This window comes from Nerophis ophidion, linkage group LG07, assembly GCF_033978795.1.
Source record: "Nerophis ophidion isolate RoL-2023_Sa linkage group LG07, RoL_Noph_v1.0, whole genome shotgun sequence".
NCBI lineage: Eukaryota > Metazoa > Chordata > Actinopteri > Syngnathiformes > Syngnathidae > Nerophis > Nerophis ophidion.
Genome location: NC_084617.1, coordinates 69,195,840 through 69,218,057, shown reverse-complemented (window position 1 = coordinate 69,218,057; position 22,218 = coordinate 69,195,840). Strand labels below are relative to the sequence as shown.

General features: G+C 37.8%; 1 protein-coding gene across 1 annotated transcript in view; it reads right to left on the bottom strand.

The window, feature by feature from the left end:
- Positions 1-22,218, bottom strand: part of gcn1 (GCN1 activator of EIF2AK4) — a 55,825-nt gene that overhangs the window by 8,080 nt on the left and 25,527 nt on the right. The window contains exons 27-52 of the mRNA XM_061906991.1: positions 21,573-21,716; positions 18,010-18,134; positions 17,598-17,787; positions 17,437-17,507; positions 17,196-17,361; positions 16,917-17,111; positions 14,905-15,151; positions 13,251-13,372; positions 13,012-13,126; positions 12,457-12,636; positions 11,022-11,242; positions 10,853-10,921; positions 10,644-10,782; positions 10,350-10,546; positions 8,805-8,947; positions 8,597-8,714; positions 7,974-8,189; positions 7,685-7,849; positions 6,512-6,673; positions 6,330-6,422; positions 4,614-4,757; positions 4,251-4,520; positions 4,051-4,164; positions 3,480-3,710; positions 3,202-3,395; positions 768-882 (exon numbers count right to left, since the gene is read on the bottom strand). Coding sequence (XP_061762975.1) covers positions 768-882; positions 3,202-3,395; positions 3,480-3,710; positions 4,051-4,164; positions 4,251-4,520; positions 4,614-4,757; positions 6,330-6,422; positions 6,512-6,673; positions 7,685-7,849; positions 7,974-8,189; positions 8,597-8,714; positions 8,805-8,947; positions 10,350-10,546; positions 10,644-10,782; positions 10,853-10,921; positions 11,022-11,242; positions 12,457-12,636; positions 13,012-13,126; positions 13,251-13,372; positions 14,905-15,151; positions 16,917-17,111; positions 17,196-17,361; positions 17,437-17,507; positions 17,598-17,787; positions 18,010-18,134; positions 21,573-21,716 — 4,146 coding nt within the window. The remainder of the gene's footprint in view (positions 1-767; positions 883-3,201; positions 3,396-3,479; positions 3,711-4,050; positions 4,165-4,250; positions 4,521-4,613; positions 4,758-6,329; positions 6,423-6,511; positions 6,674-7,684; positions 7,850-7,973; positions 8,190-8,596; positions 8,715-8,804; positions 8,948-10,349; positions 10,547-10,643; positions 10,783-10,852; positions 10,922-11,021; positions 11,243-12,456; positions 12,637-13,011; positions 13,127-13,250; positions 13,373-14,904; positions 15,152-16,916; positions 17,112-17,195; positions 17,362-17,436; positions 17,508-17,597; positions 17,788-18,009; positions 18,135-21,572; positions 21,717-22,218) is intronic.

The window sequence follows — 22,218 nt, the reverse complement described above, 5'->3', positions numbered from 1 at the left end:
GGCTAACATCAAATCTGCTTACTGAGAAAAATGATCTTATCTGACAGAAAAAAAGCAAATATCACCCTTATGTGAGATATATAATCTTACTTAGATTTCAGTTTTTGCAGTGTATGACATCATCCTCAGAATACAGCACTACAGCTGTCATCTTATAAGAAGTTTCACAACTTAAATGTTAAAGCAAATCCTGCATCTTCTGTGGCATTACTGAAAACTGCTATTTAGCAGTAATGAAGTTGTCTGCAACTCCAACTACCACATATAGAAGGATTGTAAAATTCTGAATGTGAATCATACTTTAAGGTAATAATGTTTTACAATCACGCTGTATGAAAATGCTTAAAAATCACTTAGGCATCTTCAGATTGGATCTGACTATCATTTAAAAAGGTTTCCCTTTAGGGGACCTGTTTTTTTGTCTCCGTACCGTTAGAAGTCCCCTAAAGGTGACTGTGTAAACAGAGCCATGTCGCCATTAAGTAAGCATTGCCAGAACACACACACAGACACACACACACACAGATGGGCAGACATTATAAGAGACTATTGACTGACATGGAGCATACACTATCTCCTTTGCAAACCACATCCTCTCACATACTTCTGTTTATCCATACCACAAAATACTTAACTCAAATGTTCTAAGTTTTTTTTTTTTTAGACTGTATTGTGAAAATACAAATTACAGCCATGCCCCCGCAGATGTTAAAAAAAGTGTCACTTTCAAGTTTTACTCTTCAAGTTATCTGCTTCCAGTGGCATACCTCATCATGTCCCAGCATGCCTAGTAATGTGGTAATGATGTTCTTGCGGATGTTTGGGTCCACCTTTGATCCAGCTCCTTGAATGACGAACCGTAAAGCTTGTAGCATTGTCTCCCTATCAGAAGGCACAGTAACAGGCAACAAGACATGTAATTAACAAAACATACACAATTAGAAATGCATAGTGACAGACGACCACAAGGTAACCCTTGACGGGATACACACAACTGCACTGTACTGTCTATGCTTATACATTGAAGATCTTCTTATAACGTTGATTATCAAATTACAGCATTTTGTAAAACACGCAGCTTTAAATAATTACAACAAAACATGCATAACAGAAATTCATGGCCGTACACGACCACAATGTATCCCAAAAGACGAACATTCTCCAGTTATCGTTCTGGTGTGTAATAATAATACATTTGATTTATAATGCACTTTACAGTTCCAGAGTTTCATACTTTGTTCTTATATGGATGTTTATTCCACAAATAAATGTGAACCTTTTCAAATTGTATACTGTAGCTGTAAAGCATTATTTGTGCCTTATTCATGAACTTGATCAAAAGACTAACCTGCCTTTCTTGTTGACAGCAGAACATGTTATTCTAGTTGACTATTGCTCACAATGTTTTACTGACTGTTGAGACAAAATGTTAAAAATAAAAATGACACTTTTTGTACAACTTAAATTGTAGCATTTGACTTATTTAGCACAAACAGTGTTTATTTATAAAGAAAAAAAGGAAAATAAGCATAATGTGTTCATTTGTTAAACAAAATGTGATCAGACACTAGTTTAAGAGAAGTACTGCCGCATATATCGGTTGATATGGGAATCGGCAATCGGAGTGCTGACCGTATCGAAAACCAATATGAAGCGTTTTTATTAATTGAGATGTACGATAATGGCTGTTTTGCCGATATTCCGATATTGTCCAACTCTTATTTACCGATACCGATATCAACCGATACCGATATATACAGTCGTGCAATTAACACATTATTTTGCCTAATTCTGTTGTGATGCCCCGCTGGATGCATTAAACAATGTAACAAGGTTTTCCAAAATAAATCAACTGAAGTTATGGAAAAAAAAATGCCAACATGGCACTGCCATATTTATTATTGAAGTCACAAAGTGCATTATTTTTTTTAACATGCCTCAAAACAGCAGCTTGGAATTTGGGAACTGCTCTCCCTGAGAGAGCATGAGGAGGTTGAGGTGGGCGGGGTTGGGGGACAGCGGGGGGTGTATATTTTAGCGTCCCGGAAAAGTACGTGCTGCAAGGGGTTCTGGGTATTTGTTCTGTTGTGTTTATATTGTGTTACGGTGCAGATGTTCTCCCGAAATGTGTTTGTCATTCTTGTTTGATGTGGGTTCACAGTGTGGCGCATATTTGTAACAGTGTTAAAGTTGTTTATACGGCCACCCTCAGTGTGACCTGAATGGCTATTGACCAAGTATGTTTGCATTCACTTGTGTGTGTGAAAACCTGTAGATATTATGTGATTGGGCCGGCACCCAAAGGCTGTGCCTCTATGGTTTATTGGCGCTCTGTACTTCTCCCTACATCCGTGTAGACAGCAGCGTTTTAAAAAGTCATAACTTTTTCTTTTTGAAACCGATAATTTTGAAACCGTTAATTTCCGATATTACATTTTAAAGCACTTATCGGGCGATAATATCTTCAGTCCAATTTTATCGGACATCTCTCTTAATAATATAAATGAGTGTTATTCACTATTTGAAGGATGAAATATTATTTTCTTCCTTCAGAGTACACAATCTCATAATACTATCTCCCCATTTGTCTACTGACAACATTATGTCAGAATCAACAGGGGTTCCAGCTTGCCTTATCATTTTTCATGCCTTTGATAAAAGTCAATGGTATTTGTATTAATGTCAAGTTGCTGAGTTTGTTCTGGAATATTCTCATGCATTCCGATATGCAGGTATCTGAGGATCGTAGGTCTGCTCCACCTAGTGTCAGATTTTTAATTATAATATCCTCACCTGATCCAAAAAACTCCATAATTAGCCAAATTTAAAGGAAATGCAATTTTGAGAAGTCAAATGGATAAGCGGTAGAAAATGGATAGATGGAAGTAGTAAATATACAAAATACATATATTTAAAAGCAAAGTTTTCTGCACACAAAAAAATTCCACAGCAAAGGGGAACCTAAGCAGTAGTCAGGCAGCAGACAGGGATTTCTTAAACAACAAATTGCCATTGTTGTCTGTTGCAGGACTAAAAACCGCATTCCCAAGCCTATGTCCTACAGAATGAGGCACTGCTGCTTCATTATATCACCATGGGATATAAGTTACCTTGTATAACACCCCTTTCCAACAGCCAAATATATTTTGGTTCAATTATTCCATTTTAGATCAATCAGTACCCTACAGCAGGTGTACCCACCTCACTCCAGAGTCCTCTGCGTTGCGAATGGCAGAGAGTTGCTCCGTGAAGAGCGGGTCCACCTTTGTGTGGATGGAAACCAGTTGGCCCAGAGCTTCAGCAGCCCTTAACCTCACTGCACGACTTGTGTCCTGCAGAGCCTTAAGAAAGGTGGTCTGCAGCTGTGGCAAGAAAGGCTTCAGGGCAATACCGACCTGCAAGACAGAATACCAGGGGTTAGGGTAATGGTCTGTGGTTATCTGATAGGGCATTTCCAAGCAGGGGATCAAACAACAGACCTTTGCCAGCAGCAGGGTGAGAGTCTCCAGCAGCGCAGTCTTCACTGTCCAAGCAAAGCGGTCACCCAAAATACGAATAAGTGGACCTGTGATGTTGACCACAGAGGGCCTCAGGGCCTCAGGGGACGTAAGTTTGATGACCCCTCCTAATGCTTTGGCTGCTTCTTCTTTCTGCTCAGGACTACCAGTTAGGACCCCTTCTCTCAGGACAGGCAGTATGCAAGTAACACCCTGTGAACAAAAAAAGATAATCATTAACAGAGCAGCAGTTGATTGCTTTTGTTTTAAAACATAGTTTACATTCATTTATCTATTGTATTGACAAAATAAAATAGAATTTCATTAAGTTAAAAGCATTACCTTAAAGGGGATTGGTGATTTTCGTATTATCTTAACTAATAATGTTACAATATTGGATACCTGCCTTAAACAATGTAAAAGTGTCATATCATAGGGTTCATGCATTTTGGCGTGAGCTTGCACACAGTTTTGGATGTCTGTTATGACGACATCAGTCAGCAAGTCCAAGGGCATAAACATGTATTTGGTATCATATAGTAAAATGAGTTACCTTCTTGGGTAAACAGAAACCAGGCAGATGTTGACCCTTTACATCAGCAGCTACTGATCTGATGTCTCGATGAAGGTCGTCAATCAGAGCCAGCTGGCTGCTTGCGTCCAATTTCTATTTGAAGAAAAACAAACACAGTGGACGTGTGGGTGTTGAAGAACTTCAAGAAGGAGAATATTTGGAAAGCAAATTGAGCTTACCCTTGTGATGGAGTTGATCGTGTCCCAGCTCTGAGTCAGGATTTCAGTGTTGGGGTCATTGAGGAGGCGGATAAGGCCAGAGAGCAGGTTGCGGGTATGGGCACTATAGTCAAGGCGTGTGCGGGCGAAGTAGCCATTTAAGATAGTAGCGGCGGCCTGTCTGAGCCCAGGGTCACTGTTTCGTGTGGCCTCCAATAAATCATCTATGATAATACGCTGGCCCATATCATCGTCCACTGAGAGGATCACGGTTTGGCAGTTGCATAATTCCTAATGCAAAGAACATTTTTTATCAGAAAGGTACAAAAATCAATGATACAGTCACACAAATAGGTAGGAATGGCTTATGGAGGCCGGTCTTACCTGAGGTTCATCTTCTGTTCCTAATTTTCCTTTAAGTGAGGAAAGAATGGCAGGTAAAATAACGCCCAGGTGGCGAGTCAGAGCATCACCAGCCACGGCTGACAGAAAGGCCAGCACACGTGTGTTCACAGGAGCAGCCGTTAACTGAGAGAAAATCATTTGCATCAGTTAAATAACTTAAAATAATAACGTTTAATAGCAGTAGTACTGTGGAACCTGTTTATAACTCTCTGACCTGGCCGACAAATTACGTAACCAAGCTAAAAACTATCCATTGTTTACACATGGACATATACATAGAAATATTTGTCTACATGGTTTTCCTCAATTAGTGTATGTTTTTATTTATTATTTAGTTTGGATTAGAGATGTCCGAAAATGGCTAAAATATTGCATTTTGTAGCGTCCCGGAAGAGTTAGTGCTGCAAGGGCTTCTGGGTATTTTTTCTGTTGTGTTCATGTTGTGTTACGGTGTGGATGTTCTCCCGAAATGTGTTTCTCATTCTTGTTTGGTGTGGGTTCACAGTGTGGCACATATTTGGAACAGTGTTAAAGTTGTTTATACGGCCACCCTCAGTGTGACCTTGATGGCTGTTTACCAAGTATGCCTTGAATTTACTTGTGTGCGTGAAAAGCCGTAGATATTATGTGATTGGGTCGGCACGCAATTATTGGCGCGCTGTACTTTTCCCTACGTCCGTGTATCACTCTGTACAGCGGCGTTTTAAAAAGTCATAAATTTTACTTTTTGAAACCGATACCGATAATTTCCGATATTACATTTTAAAGCATTTATCGGCCGATAATATCGGACATCTCTAGTTTATATGTATTCTTCTGCTTCCATATTATATTTTAAACTCTAAATAGAGCTGTTGTGAAAATGTTGCTGTAAGTCTTTTCATACTTGCACACATCTTTTATCTGGTGAAAAAAGGGAAATAAATTAACGGGTGCATTTTTTTAGTTGCTGTGGTGAAATCCAAGTCACTCCAAACCGGAAGACACTGAGTGTAAGTTTTAATGTTGTGTAACTAAATAGTAGTTATGTTATCTGCTCATGCTGCTGAACGATAACGAGCAAATGAATAATACTACAAAAGATGGAATATCGTGACATAAATGGAGCAATTCTCAGAAATAATCCCCCCTATGCCGAAAAAAAGCAGTTGACCAGGTCAGGGCTGTCGTTATTTCGCTGAAATTATTTCCCAGGACATTTTGTGCCGCTACAGAGACAATACTTATACTGTACATTCTCTGTTCCCTCATTCTTTGGGAGTTTTCCTTTCTACAGTTTTAATGTAAGGACAATTGATGTGCATTCTATTGCAATCGATAATTGATCTATAATAATAGGATACAGATGCTTCATAGATTACTGAGTAGTACTTCACTGGCATGACAAACTGGAGTTACAATGTGTAATTAGAGGAATTTCCAAGTCATCTTTCTCTTCTCTGTTACTTTTCATTCCTGCACTTCCTCTAAAACATTTTTTTAAACCCCAAAAAACTCATTCCTTTGTTTTTATCTTAGTTTACAGCATAACTCAATTTACTTTGACAAATTTAGTGGCCAGATGTGTGAATATAATAACACCACTGGTTTACATATTTCACCGGAAAGGCAGAGTGTTACCAATTGAAAGATGAGTGTCAGGTTCCACGGTATTAATCATATTATTATTAACCAACAACTATAAGATATATGAACCTTTGGCACCAAATAGGGCAGCACAGATCGACTTTTCACTGCCATGACTTGCTTGAGTCCATCCAAGGCAAACTCTGCTGTCTCCTCGTCATCCTGGGTAAAGAGATTTCACACAACATTAGAAATTTGTCTCAGTTACAGTAGAGCATGTGCTGGTTAGAATGTTGACATGATTAACTCACCAGCTGTCTGAGGAGAGTAGGCAGGATGTCATCCAGCGCCTGGTGACCAATGGTAACGTGGAGCTGCTCAAATGTTTTGGCTGCATCCTGTCGTACTTCTTCCAGAGGGTCACACAGAGCTTTTCGCACTGTGGGAACCAGAGACTCAGAGAAAACCAGCACCTATGATACAAAAACATGTGATAAGTCAGATTTCCAGTTTTATATTGATACTTGAAATTGAACATTTCGTTTCTGTAATTTGCGTTTTCAGCTCTTTGTTTTGGCCTTTTTCCATTGCTGTATGAAGGTTTCGTAGTGATGCCTAGAGTGCAGGGATTAACTCAACCCTCTTGAATAGTTTCTACCTCAGTCTGTATTAGGGCTGCGAATCTTTGGGTGTCCCGCGATTCGATTCAATATCAATTCTTGAGGTCACGATTCGATAATATATCGCTTTTTTTCGATTCAACACGATTCTCGATTCAAAAACGATATTTTTACGATTAAAAACAATTCTTTGTGAAAACATTGGACACAGTGTGTTGTCAAGCTTATGAGATGCGATGCAAGTGTAAGCCACTGTGACACTATTGTTATTTTTTTAAATTTCTATAAATGTCTGATGATGTCAATGAGGGCTATTTTTAACCACAGCTATACTGAAATTATAACTAATATTGATACTGTTGTTGATAATATTCATTTTTGTTTCACTACTTTTGGTTTGTTCTGTGTCGTGTTTGTGTCTTCTTTCAATTGCTCTGTTTAGTGCAGTTTTGAGTGTTGCTGGTTCAGGTTTGTTTTTGGAATTGGATTGTATTGTTATGGTATTGCTGTGTATTGTTTTATTGGATTGATAAAAAAAAAAAATCGATTTTAAAAAAATGAGAATCGATTCTGAATCGCACAACGTGAGAATTGCGATTCAAATTCAAATCGATTTTTTCCCACGCCCCTATTGGAGAGCCAACCCTGCAGTGTGAACGTAGCCTTTGTTAGTAAACAGATAGATGAATCCGGAATGAAAACTTAAACTACTATTCTGATTCAAATTAGGTTAATGTTATTTCTGTTGGAATACGTTTATACATCTTTGAATAATGGACGGCATTTGGAGTGGATAAAATAATGCTGCAAATACTGCATGTGCTGATATCTTTCCTTTTAAAGAAATGCATCTTTACGACTCACAGCGTCTTTGCTGGTGGACTTCATGATCTCACTGAGGCCGATACAGACACCCTGTCTCTCATCACTCTTGTCGGAGCGCAAACCTTCTTCAAGGATGGGAATGATTTCTGGGAGAATCTTCTCCCCCAACTTTCTCACCAGATCACCCAGTGTCCGGGCAGCGATCTGAAATCACACACAAAATTGTGTCAAAATAAAAGCATGTTCACCTTGCAAAACAGGTACTCTAAGGACTAAGCACAACAACAAATACACAAAGGAAAATTTAGAGGTGAAAAAGACAATATACCGTTCTCTTGTCAGGGCAGGTGGAGGCCAAAAAGCTCAGCAGTAGGGTGAAGAGGGTTGGGAGGATTTCTCGAAGGGTTCGGGGTGTGTTGGACACCACTATCTTCCACACATGAAGGGACGCCTGCCTAACCACTAACTGGGTGTCTGAACGGCCCATATAGAGTCCAGAAAGGACACGGTTACGCCGCTCACCACCTAGAGCTGAAATGATAGCCTAAGAAGGGGGATAATTAAAGTGAGACAGTGCCCACCACATGAAACATTTACAGTAAAACAATGTTTTTAAAGTATTTTATCATAAGAGCCCAATTTGTTCACCAATGGCTCCTAACAGTTATAATGCAAAGGACTTAGAGGTTTTTCAAAATCTAAAATGTTGTCTATAATCATGTAGCGATCTGTGTCCCCATCTGGTGAACTTATGGTGTGACTAAAGTTTTAATTGCTTTTTTTTGGCCCATTTTGCTACATCTCACGCTCCAGGGGAAACCGGCATCAATCACCCTTTGGAAACTGGTTTAAATAATCTGTGGTTCTCTACATATCTAAAACACACCACTGAGATAAAATTTTAAAATATATTACCAAAATGAATTACCTTAAATAAATACATGTTCTTACTTTATTCGATGCAGCAGTTCCAAAGTTGTCGTCCTCAGATGCGGTTTCTGTGGTCATTTTTCCTGTTACTCCAGAAATATGGAACAGCAGATCTCCAAGCAGCTGGACTGAGCTGAACCTGCAATGCAACAGACGGATGCAAACACAGTTTTTAAACCCATTGCAACGCCACATCTACTTATTACTGTGAGGAAAGTCAAAGTCGGACCTGATTCGCCAGAGGTCATCAAACAGCCCCTGTTCTAGTTCAGGAAGTAGGAGTGCAATGGCAGTTTCTGCATACATGCTAACAATGCACTGGCCAGCTCGCAGAGCAGTGTCTCTCACATACTCATTTTCATCAGCCAAAGCCTGGTGGATCAGACAAGCATTAATTATGCAAATACAGCAAACAGATTAAAATTAATCCAAGTTAAAAAAAATAATAATTAAACATTATCATACACAATGTTAACTTATCGGTTGTCATTATTGCTAAGTTGCATAAAATGACAACTGCAACATGGTTTAAACAGCGCTTCACTTTTTCCACATTTTGTTATGTTACAGCCATATTCCAAAATGGAATTCATTCGTTTATGTTCTTAAAATTCTACAGACAATACCCCATAAGAACGTTGTGAAAATGTTTTTAAAAAACATTTTGCAAATTTATTTAAAAAAAAAAAATAAAACATATGTACATATGTTCAATACTTTGTTGATGCACCTTTGGCAGCAATTACAGCCTCAAGTCTTTTTGAATACGATGCCACAAGCTTGGCACACCTATCTTTTGGCCAGTTTCACCCATTTCTCTTTGCAGCACCTCACAAGCTCCATCAGATTGGATGGGAAGCATTGTTCTTAATCTCGGTTGTCTCTGTACATTGCTGCATTCATATTAGTCTAGTCAGGGACGTGACCAAGAACCCGATGGTCACTCTGTCAGAGAAAGAGGAGAACCTTCCAGAAGGACAATTATCTCTGCAGCAAACCACCAATCAGCCCTTTATGGCATTAATAGTGGCCAAACAGAAGCCATTTCATAGTAAAAAGTTTGCCAAAACGCATCTGAAATACTCTCAGACCATGAGAAATAACATTTCCTGGTCTGATAAGATAAGGATTGAACTCTTTGGCGTGAATGCCAGGCATCGTGGAATCATTTGAAAGGAACTAGGCCCCGTTGATCAGCAGGCCATCTCTACAGTGAAGCATGGTGTTGGCAGAATCATGCTTTGGGGATGTTTTTCAAGGCAAAAACTTGGAGATTAGTCCGGATGGAGGGAAAGATGACTGCCGCAATGTACGGAGACATCCTGGATGAAAACCAACGCTTTCCATCACACATATACATATATACAATAAATATATATATATATATATATATATATATATATATATATATATATATATATACACATATGTACACATATGAACACATACACACATATGAACACATTCACATATGTACACGTACACATTTATACATACGTAAACTTACACACATTTACACAAATGTACACATATACACATTTTTACAAATGTACACATATAGACATATGTACACATATACACATACATACACACTCACATAAATATGCATTTTATTTTTATATTTTTCCGGCTGCACTGTAACTATTGTATAGTTACACAGCATTGAAACATGAATATGTGACTTTCTGTCTCCAATTAAATTGTTTTGGATAGTTAGCCACTGGATTGTCATTGTAGTTGGTACATTCAACAACTTCAGCAAAGAAGACATTACCTTGAGGATACATGGGATGATGGGTCCGACATAAGGAGTAAATTTGTCTCCAAACGTAAGGGGCAGGTAGATGAACATCATGATGTAGCCATCTCTGACATGGGAGGCTATATCCACCTTACTAGCAGTTTGCACCACATCTGGCATCAGTTTATCTAGCTTCTCCACACCAAGCCCAGCCATCACCTCAGCCAGTCCTGAACACACCAACAATAACATTTAATTTGTATGTGTAATTTAAATGTGTATACAAAAAAACAAGAGCAAACAATGACTATGAATGATGTAAGTGACCTTGGGCTGCGCCAGAGCGATCTACAGAGCTCTGCTCAGAGGCCAGCGTCTCCATGAGCCACGGCAGCAGGTCATCAAAGCAGGATTCACCCATTCCCTTCACCATGGCCCCCAGTGCTTTGGCTGACACTGTGCGTACCTGGAGAGGACCAGTTATAGTATTAGCTCTACAAACTACTGCTATTAAACGTGTCAGTCAGGAAACCCACCTCAGGTACTGGATCCAATAGAGAAGTCTTCAGTCCAGGAATGACACTAGGTAGGTATGGCGACAAATCCTATTGCAAAACATAACATAAGTTTCTATTTAGGGAATATGGAGCATACGCTTAATGATACATTACATTTAATATTATGGTTGTTCTGCACTGACAGTACCTTCTGGTCAGTAAGGGAGTACATGTTGCCAATGATCTGAGCAGCCATTTTACGAGTGTCAGTGGAACGATCCTGGAAGGCTCGCTGGACAATGGGCATAATCAGGGCAAGGGAAGGGGCATCGATGAAGTGTACAAATTTAGTGTCCAAAAGGGTTTGAAGACATGTCTGGGTTCGTCTGGATGGCTCGGTTAGAGCATCTAGCAGGACGGGTGTTATAGCTTTGGAAGAACAGTGACATAAAAATAGGAATTAGGTACATCATTACATACTGAAACAGTCACACACACAATTCTCACTATCTCTACTACATGACGATACAACTGGCAACCTACTTTTTGCAACTAGGCAGTAATAATGGACTTACTAAGCATAACTAAATTAATGGATAAGCTTTAGATTAATTTTGTAGTGCAAAACTAACAAATCAAATAGAGAACCTTAGCTGTTGAGTCGATGACAAGTTTCTCTGTTTGCGGGTACTAAAGCACGTGCAAACTTGATAGCACACGGAAAGCTGTTCTATTAAGTGTGTGCAAAGTGGATTGCGTCTGTTGAGTGATCAGAATAAGGCGTGCAATCCATTTTGCGTCTCAATTTCATTAATAAGCAGATCATATGCTGGTAAGCAAAATGCCCACAAAACTGTGAGTAGAAGAGGCAAATATATTAAACAACACGCGCAATGTGATTTATCAACACATCAGCGTTTAGCGAGCACAATTTAGAGTTGTAATTTGCATTTCTGAAAAGTACGTGCAAACAGAGTTACACACACGACTGCGGAATCGATGCTCACGCTGTGCTGGCATTTTTTTTTGCGTCTTGAGCACAGTAAGTAAAGGCTCTCTCCCAGGAGCGCATCTGCAACGCATGGAAGTGGGTTTCACTGTGGATGCATCGGACTGCTTCTAAAATGCCCAAAAAAAGTAGTTCATGCGTGCTGCTTGTTTGGTATCAAAACAATACTAAATCATGATAACATGAATGTGCAGCAAATGATCGAGTGTCTCCATGGTGAAAGCTGCGTAGCACACACAAAAACCTAATTTCAGTAAGGCGGTCTGCACTAGTTATGAACAGCACGTGCAATGTTAGTAGATCGCATGCAACACGCCCACCTAACAGTACACGCAATTTTATAGATTGCACACGCTGTGTAGCATGTGGTATTTGGATCTTGGTAAATCAGGCTTTATGTCGATTGTATCTTGTTTGGGCAAAATTAAAACCTTAAGTTTAGAATGTCTGGTTTTTATTTAATTTTAAATTATTATCAACAAATTATTAATTACAAAGCCCTTTTGTGATAACGTCCTAAATAAAGGGAAACTCTGAAAACGGTGTGATTATTTTAGAATAAAAATGCACTGAATTCTACACACACTTCAAAATGAGAAATAATTTTTATACAGACACCGATTACAATTCTCACCAAGAATTTCAGGGTTACGGATGACAGAGCCAATTTGTCTTAGAGCCTGCTGACCAGCCTTCTGCACCTTCACATGGGAGTCAGTCAACACCTCTGTCAGCTTGGGAACAATGCTAGGGAGACAGGAAGATAACTGCTTGGGTGCACAGAAGGCCATGGCACCCAGTAACTCCACAGAGCCTAGAAAAGCAGGGTTACAAGATTTGATTATTCACCTGAAAATAAATCTGCAGTTTAAATGTTTTAATACAGAATGTAAAACATGACAGGTTCTGCTCAGAGATAAATGGCAAATGGGTTACTTGTATAGCACGCTTCCACCTTCAATGTACACAAAGCGCTTTGAGACTATTTCCACATTCACCCATTCACACACTGATGGTGGGAGCTGCCATGCAAGGCCCTAAACACGAACAAGTAGCTTGGCAGAATTTGGGAACTGAACCAGGAGTTCTCAAGTTACTGGCACGGCCGCTTTACCAACCACGCCATAATCACATTTTTGGGTTTTCCATCCTTTCAATACATTAACGGCTGTGTTTTGTCATTGCAAACCTGCTTTAGTACGCCATGATTCTTCTTCCAGAGCCACCAGCAGCGAAGGGAGGACGAGTTTCACACCATGTGCACTCAAGTTCCTCATCACTGCCTTGGCACAATCATCAGCAGCCTGGTGTAGGATAAAGGAAATGTTGCAAACATTCACACAACTTCCATTTCTGATCACAACAGTCACCTGGATAGTCTTATTTTGGTGTGGGGGTGAAAATCTAACACGTGATCATCTTGCTCACCTCTCTGACATACTGATTTCCGTCTCCAAAGCAAAGGAGAAGATGTGGTAGTACATGGACAACATAAGGCTCGAAGAGCTTTCCCAACATGTTGCACAGCATCTCAAAAGCAAAGAGTGATCCTGAAAAGACAAATATTATTTCAATCATGACTAAGACAAATATCATTATTTCAATTATGACTATATATATATATAGCGCGACTATTTATACCCCTCTAAATTGTCGATTGGTCTAATTGGACCCATTTGGAAACGTAACATAAAACCATGTATTGCTCTTTATTGTGCAGCTGGTCATGCTGGGGGCACACCCCAACTAAAAGCCCTCACAGGCTTGTAACATTAAAAAAAAGGACACAAAGAATGTACAGAAGAATATGTACTACTTTTCCTGTTGTATTTTTTCATGCGTCATTGTCAATTACGCAAACTGGACAATGACGTCATCTACACACCCAACACTAGAGAGATTGTAGTCCAGCTGGAAATACTGCAAGACACAACAAAATTAACATAGCAGCTCTATTAGACAAGAGTATTAAATAACATATGAAAAAAGTATACCGGTAATGTCGGTCCAAAAGTACTTTATTATTACGCATTTTCCTTGTGTCTCTGAACAATGTCACAAGTAAATGTGTAGGCAATGGCTAGTTTAGTTTTTCGATTTTAGTTATGTCCCCGTGAGTCAGCCAGTTTGAAGGACATCAACATAAACGGGTTCCACTGCCCAGCGCATCACAAGCATTTCTCTACCTCCTAGGTGCCTTTTACGAGCTAGCAGTGTTCTTTGGGACCCCTCGAACCCTAACCATAGACTTTTACAGCTTCTTCTCTCCAGAACGCCCTTCTGGCGCGTTCATACCAGAACCACCGGGTTTAGGAACAGCCTCTTCCACAAACTATTTACCTACCAAACTCTGTCCTCCACTCAACCTCTATGTCCCCATATCATCGCTACCTCTCCCTCCCCATCTTTCCCAATGACACTGACTGTTCTTATCCAATCCCTTCATCAATCTGCACTTTATTTAAATCATTTCGTATTTATAGACAATACTGCAAATCTCTGTATACTAATATAGCACACACATACATATGTTCTGAGTACATCTGGTACATACATACTTAAAGAGCACACCTGTATATTATTCCAAAGCAAATTTATTCACATAACACAACTGTTTACTTGTTTATAATACATCTGTTTATATCACGTATGTATAAAATGTATAATCCCCACCTGTTCAGTTGAGTTCACTGTAGTTGTTGGTGTTTGTATTTTAATTTACTACATATGTTTACCACACACCTGCTACTCTTTCATTTCTTATTAGCTGCTAAACCACATTTTGTAATCCTGTATTTATACACATGTAATGACAATAATATTGAATCTAATCTAAGAATTATCTGTCTGATATTTATTGTGCAGCCCCACTAAATTATAACTGGTAAACTTGCTTTCACTTATATAGTATTTTTCTATCTTGATGGCGTTAAGTGCTTTGACAAAGATAAATACAAGATATTTCGAGCCCACAGCCATCAGGTTTGGACCACTCCACAACCTGAGCCATGCGGCCCCGGCAGAAAATGGTGAGCAAGGAGAAGTCAGTTCAACTTCTGTGGTGGAAAAGGTTATCACTCACCTTCCCTTCGTCTGAAGTTTTTCTTGTCCTGAATGGCATCAGTCAGAGTAGCCATGATCTCCTGCTGTTTGAGAGCCAGGATCCCAAGCCCTTTGACAAGGCCAGCCAGCCCGTAGGCTGCCCCCTTCCTCTCAGCATACTTGTCACTCTCCAGCAACAGCTGCAGCAGGTTTTTTACAATTCCTGCAGCATCCTCTTTGATGGCAGGCACTAAAGGAGGTAAACAGCTGGCTACAGATTCCTGGACCTACATGAAGAAAGTGAAAAATAAAGCTCACCACGGGTTGAATTCTATACGTTTCATACCAGAAATGAGAAGCTGGGGAATATTGGTCTATTGATTGTCCTACAATTTTCCTTACAAACCGAGCTTGTCTTGCTCTTTACTACAAGTAGGAATATCAATAATATAAATAAAGCTCACAGACACCTCAAAAGTCTTAACAAATCATGTGTCTCTTTGACACAGTTGGGGCAGCAGGGTTAAAGTTGATGGCAGAAGAACTGCTACAGTGAATCCCCTTTTAAGTCAGTCCCATTGATGTCGACAACCCGTCGACTGTACAGTATGTCGATCAACTCAGCAAGTCTTGGTCCACTGTATTTTTAAGACGAAATACTTTGAAGTCAACAGAACATTTAAGACACAAAAATGGTATTTATTTGACAAAAATGTGTCACTACAACATGTGTTGTAGTATTGTTATCGTCATCATTATTGGCAATCAGCGTAAACAAGTAACAAACAATGACTAGTTTCAATTTCAATTCCAGTTATGTCGACATTAGTCGGTTAGTTTCACTGTATTTCTAAAGAAAGCTCCTTCTTCAACAACTAATAATTTTGCTCAGGAAGAATCTACACATGCATGGTGATTAATGACTATAATGTATCCTACAAGGCAGATTTGAAAAGATTTTAACTGTCTTTTGACTACATGCAAGTAGTTAGTAGTTAAATGTAATTCTGAGATCAACAGTAAAACTATACTAGTAGCGATGTCTGATAATATCGGCAGTCCGATACAGACTTTAAAATGTAATATCTGAAATTATCGGTATCGGTTTCAAAAAGCAAAATGTACGACTTTTTAAAACGGCGCAGTTCGGAGTGGTACACGGACATAGGGAGAAGTACAGAGCTGGTGCGTCTCAATGTCATACTTGACAACCCTCCCGATTTTCCCGGGAGACTCCCGAATTTCAGTGCCCCTCCCCAAAATCTCCCGGTGCAACCATTCTCCCAAATTTCCACACAGACAATAATATTGGGAGCGTGCCTTTAAGGATGCGTGACGGCCCAATCATATAATTTCTACGGCTTTTCACACACACAAGTGAAAGCAAAACATACTTGCTCAACACCCATACAGGTCACACTGAGGGTGGCCGCATAAACAACTTTAACACTGTTACAAATATGCGCCACACTGTGAACCCACACCAAACAAGAATGACAAACATATTTCGGGAGAACATCTGCACCGTAACACAACAGAAAAAAATACCCAGAACCCCTTGCAACACTAACTCTTCCGGGACACTACAATATACACCGCTCACTACCCCCCCCACCTCAACCTCCCCATGCTCTCTCAGGGAGAGCATGTCCCAAATTCCAAGCTGCTGTTTTGAGGCATATTAAAAAAAAAGAATGCACTTTGTGACTTCAATAATAAATATGGCAGTGCCATGTTGGCATTTTTTCCATAACTTGAGTTGATTTATTTTGGAAAACCTTGTTAAATTGTTTAATGCATCCAGCGGAGCATCACAACAAATGTAGGCATAATAATGTGTTAATTCCACGACTGTATATATCGGTATCGGTTGATATCGGAATCGGTAATTAAGAGTTGGACAATGTCGGAATTTCAGATATCGTCAAAAAAGCCATTATCGGACATCTCTATATACTAGACATCATTTTTAAATCAAATGGATCAATTGGAAGCTATATATTCATTAACAACATTATAGGAAGAAATACTAGGAACATTTAAGTTTCTTACCTGCTGAGACGGTGTGGAAAGGGCAGTGATAAGCTTGGCCACAATGGGTTTAACCTTGGGGTCACTTTTGTCCAGATGTTTGGCCAAAGAGCCCATGAGAACGACAACGCTCTGACGGACAGCGTCATAGCTGGCATCCTGAGGAGCGTTCTTCAGAAACTCTTCAAACACTGGCAGCAGGGTGCTAACATTGTCCTGATGATAAAAAACACCACATACCACACAACCTTTGAAATAATAAATTACACATAACAAACTCCATTGAAATGACTTCCACACCTTTCCATGAGTGTTGAGAGCTGAGAGGGCTGCGTCCAACATGCAGCGGCGCACTTCAGTATGGCGGTCATTCAGGGCATCAGGAACAAAGAAGAGGAAAAGTGGTGCTACCTGAGAGTTGTCCAGGTACTGTGACAACTTGTTCACAGTAAGAGCAATGCCACACCTGAGCGAGAGAAGCCATTATTGCAAAAAATTCTCAGTACACTATGAAGGAGGGGCTTTAATAACGTACTCTTACCTTGCTTCCCATTGGTCAGGGGGAGATTCAGAGATGACTCTACCCAAGGTGTCCAGCACAGGTGGCGGCCTCTTTAAAAGACAAATACAGGGGATTTCTTTATGGGGGAATCAAAAAGCAGGAATAATTTGTTTTAACACTGGTCAAATATTGGTTCTCACGTAAAGCTTTTTGTGGTAAAGCTCAGTTAGCTGTCCAAGGACTGGGGCTGACTGGTCTTTATATTGAGAAACCGCACTTGACAGTGCTTCAGCTGCAGCAGAACGAACAGCCTCTTCGTGGTGGGTGATGTCGCTAATCAGGAGAGAGCAGAGCTCTGGGACCAACTCCAGATCAAGAGATTCCCAGAGTCTGAGGAGGAGGTTGGGAGGGAAGAAAGTAGAACCCAAAATGTAAAATTTCCCTTCAGTTTTATATAATATAAACAGTAATGTGCAAAAAAGCTTTACTGACATTTTAAAAACACTTTTAAGAGACACCAGAACATACTGAGTGTGCCTTCACAACTACATTGAAATAGATGACATAGGCATTTGATAGACCTGAAGAATAAAAAGATTCAAAATTACATACTTTTCAGCAAAAACTCGACCCTCTTCTTCCACATCAAACCTAGCAATCCAAAGCCTTCGTAGCAAATGCAGTCCACTTTGCTCTGTGCTGTCTGTCGGCAACGCAAACTCCATCTCCAACAAGCCCTGTGCATCAGGATTGGAGTTGAAAAAAAGGGACCATTCAGACAAATTAAATGATTTTAAGCAGAACACTTAACTCACACATTCCAGATCGGAAATGAATAATGTGAATACTAATGTTAATTTTGTTATTGATTATCATCTGTTGAATAATAAATACAAACCAAGGTACCGGTAATTGACAGATTGAGAACTGGTGCCAGAATCTTACCCAGAATCTAAGTGGAAAAAATAAGACCAGAGTCTAACCCAAACTCAGCAGATGGATACAATGCAACAGGCACGTTCTCTATCTCAGCCTGCTTTTGTTTTTCCGCTCGCCATGTCTACAATATGAACGCGGCGACAACTCTTAAGCTTATCCTTCTGAGTCAGTTTTTTTTCCCCTCCCACACACACACACACATATATATATATATATATATATATATATATATATATATATATATATATATATATATACATACATACATATATATACACAAATATATATATACACACATATATACATATATATACATACATACATACATATACTATACATATATATACAGAGTATAATTATATACATATATATGTGTGTATACATATACATATATATACATACATACATATATACATATATGTATATACATATATATGTATACATACACATATATATATATATATATATATATATATATATATATATATATATATTTATACATATATATGTATACATACATATATATATATATTTATATATACATACATACATACATATATGTATATATATATGTATACATACATATATATATATATATATTTATATATACATACATACATACATATATACATATATGTATATACATATATATACATACATACATATATGCATATACATATATACATACATACATACATATATGTATATACATATATTAATATATGTATATACATATATACATAGTATATATACATACATATATATACACACATATATATATATATACATATATATATATACACACATATATACATATATATACATACATACATACATATACTATACATATATATAGAGTATAATTATATACATATATATGTTTGTATACATATACATATATATACATACATACATATATACATATATGTATATACATATATATGTATACATACATATATATATATTTATATATACATACATACATACATATATACATATATGTATATACATATATATACATACATACATACATATACATACATACACATACATATATACATACATACATATATGTATATACATATATACATACATACATATATGCATATACATATATATATACATACATATATGTATATACATATATTAATATATGTATATACATATATACATAGTATATATACATACATACATATATATACACACATATACATACATACATATATGTATATATATACATATATGTATATATGTATACATATATATACATACATACATATATGTATACATATACATATATGTATATATGTATACATATATATACATACATATATGTATATACATATATACATATATACGTAGTATATATACATACATACACATATATATATACACACACATTAATATATATATACACATATACATATGTATATATATATATATGTATATATATACATATATATACGTATATATATATATATATATATATATATATATATATATATATATATATATATATATATATATATATATATATATATATATATATATATATACGTATATGCTTGGCTCGGGAACCATGGCGGCGACTTCATGAAGTTTGCTTTGAAAATGTTCCCTCTGAGCTAACGGAGCCGATCACTTCATTTCAATCGCTTTTACTTCCGTGGATTTTCAGTGTGCGATTAAGATCGCAAAGCTGTTGGAGGAGAAAAAACTTTATGTTGCAGTTTTATTTTGAACGTGTGACTAGCGTCTTTCCGTCAGCTGCTGGGATAGAGTTAGCATGCAGCAGGCGATGTGTAGGGAACGTTGCCACAACTTGTTTATAAAGTCTGTAGTTTGTTTACTTTGATGCTTACTCGTCCTATAATTTAACTGCAAACTTTGTTATTGTTCCAATAACATCAATACTTGCTGAAATGTTTTGTCATCTCATTGAATTGAACGCTGCCTGAGTTGTCGGTGAAGCACAAAGCTTGTGTGCTAGATGTGAGAGGTATCACTACTCTTTATTTTTGTTGGCCAAACTGTTGCACTGAAGTACATGGTTGTTGTTGAAGAACAAAACCTGTATATTTGACTTTATCTTCATTGGCCAAACACATTTGGGTTTGATATTGATATCAAAGAGTAAATACCATGTTTTTTTATACTTGTGTTTTCTTTCATTCCACAGATACACATTTATATATATATATATATATATATATATATATATATATATATATATATATATATATATATACACATACAGTGGGGCAAAAAAGTATTTAGTCAGCCACCGATTGTGCAAGTTTTCCCACTTAAAATGATGACAGAGGTCTGTAATTTTCATCATAGGTACACTTCAACTGTGAGAGACAGAAGGTGGAATTCACATTGTAGGAGTTTTAAAGAATTTATTTGTAAATTATGGTGGAAAATAAGTATTTAGTCAACCATTCAAAGCTCTCACTGACGGAAGGAGGTTTTGGCTCAAAATCTCACGATACATGGCCCCATTCATTCTTTCCTTAACACGGATCAATCGTCCTGTCCCCTTAGCAGAAAAACTGCCCCAAAGCCTGATGTTTCCTCCCCCATGCTTCACAGTGGGTACGGTGTTCTTGGGATGCAACTCAGTATTCTTCTTCCACCAAACACGACGAATTGAGTTTATACCAAAATTGACACATGGATGATACAGCAGAGGATTGGGAGATTGTCATGTGGTCAGATGAAACCAAAATAGAACTTTTTGGTATAAACTCAACTTGTCGTGTTTGGAGGAAGAAGAATACTGGGTTGCATCCCAAGAACACAATACCTACTGTGAAACATGGGGGTGGAAACATCATGCGTTATGGCTGTTTTTCTGCTAAGGGGAGAGAACGATTGATCCGTGTTAAGGAAAGAATGAATGGGGCCATGTATCGTGAGATTTTGAGCCAAAACCTCCTTCCATCAGTGAGAGCTTTGAATGGTTGACCAAATACTTATTTTCCACCATAATTTACAAATAAATTATTTAAAATTCCTACAATGTGAAATCCTGGATTTTTGTTTTCACATTCTGTCTCTCACAGTTGAAGTGTACCTATGATGAAAATTACAGACCTCTGTCATCATTTTAAGTGGGAGAACTTGCACAATCGGTGGCTGACAAAATACTTTTTTGCTCCACTGTATATATATACACACAGTATGTCTATATCTATAGTCTAAATAAAACATTTGATTTATTTGCAACTCACCCTGAGAGCAGCATCACGGACAGAGAAGCAAGGTGAAAGGAGAGCATTGAGCAGGACGTCTATTTCTGGCTGCTCTGCCACAGTGCAACCTTCTCCTCCTCCAGCACTGGTACACAGTGCCGTTAAGCACTGAGATGCCAGCACCTGTGCGGAAAACGACACATTGTTTACATGCACACGATATACTGATCGTCTTCATGTTAATCATCATATTGGCAATAACGTCAGGACTAGTGCGCAAACAAATTATTGTACAATCAGATTAAACAAAGGGTTGATGTGGATTGATTTCTAATTATCACAATTAAATATTATTATCTTTATCAAAATTAATCATCAATTCTAACATGTTGAAGGTAAAGGGGAACTGCATTTTTTAATTTATTGTGTTTATAGCTCACAATCATGAGAGACAAGAACACAAGTCTTTTTATTTTAAGATTTAAAAAAGATAAAAAATGCTTGGAAAATGTGGCTAATGGGAGTCACTGTTGTAGCCTTCAACGCCCTCTAAAACAACTTCAAAACCCTCCATTAGCGTTTTGTATACACACTGTGAGTCTATATACAATGTAATAACAGACACATTCAGAACAATATGTAATACGCACAATATTTACCGTATTTTAGTCATTTTAATCATTAC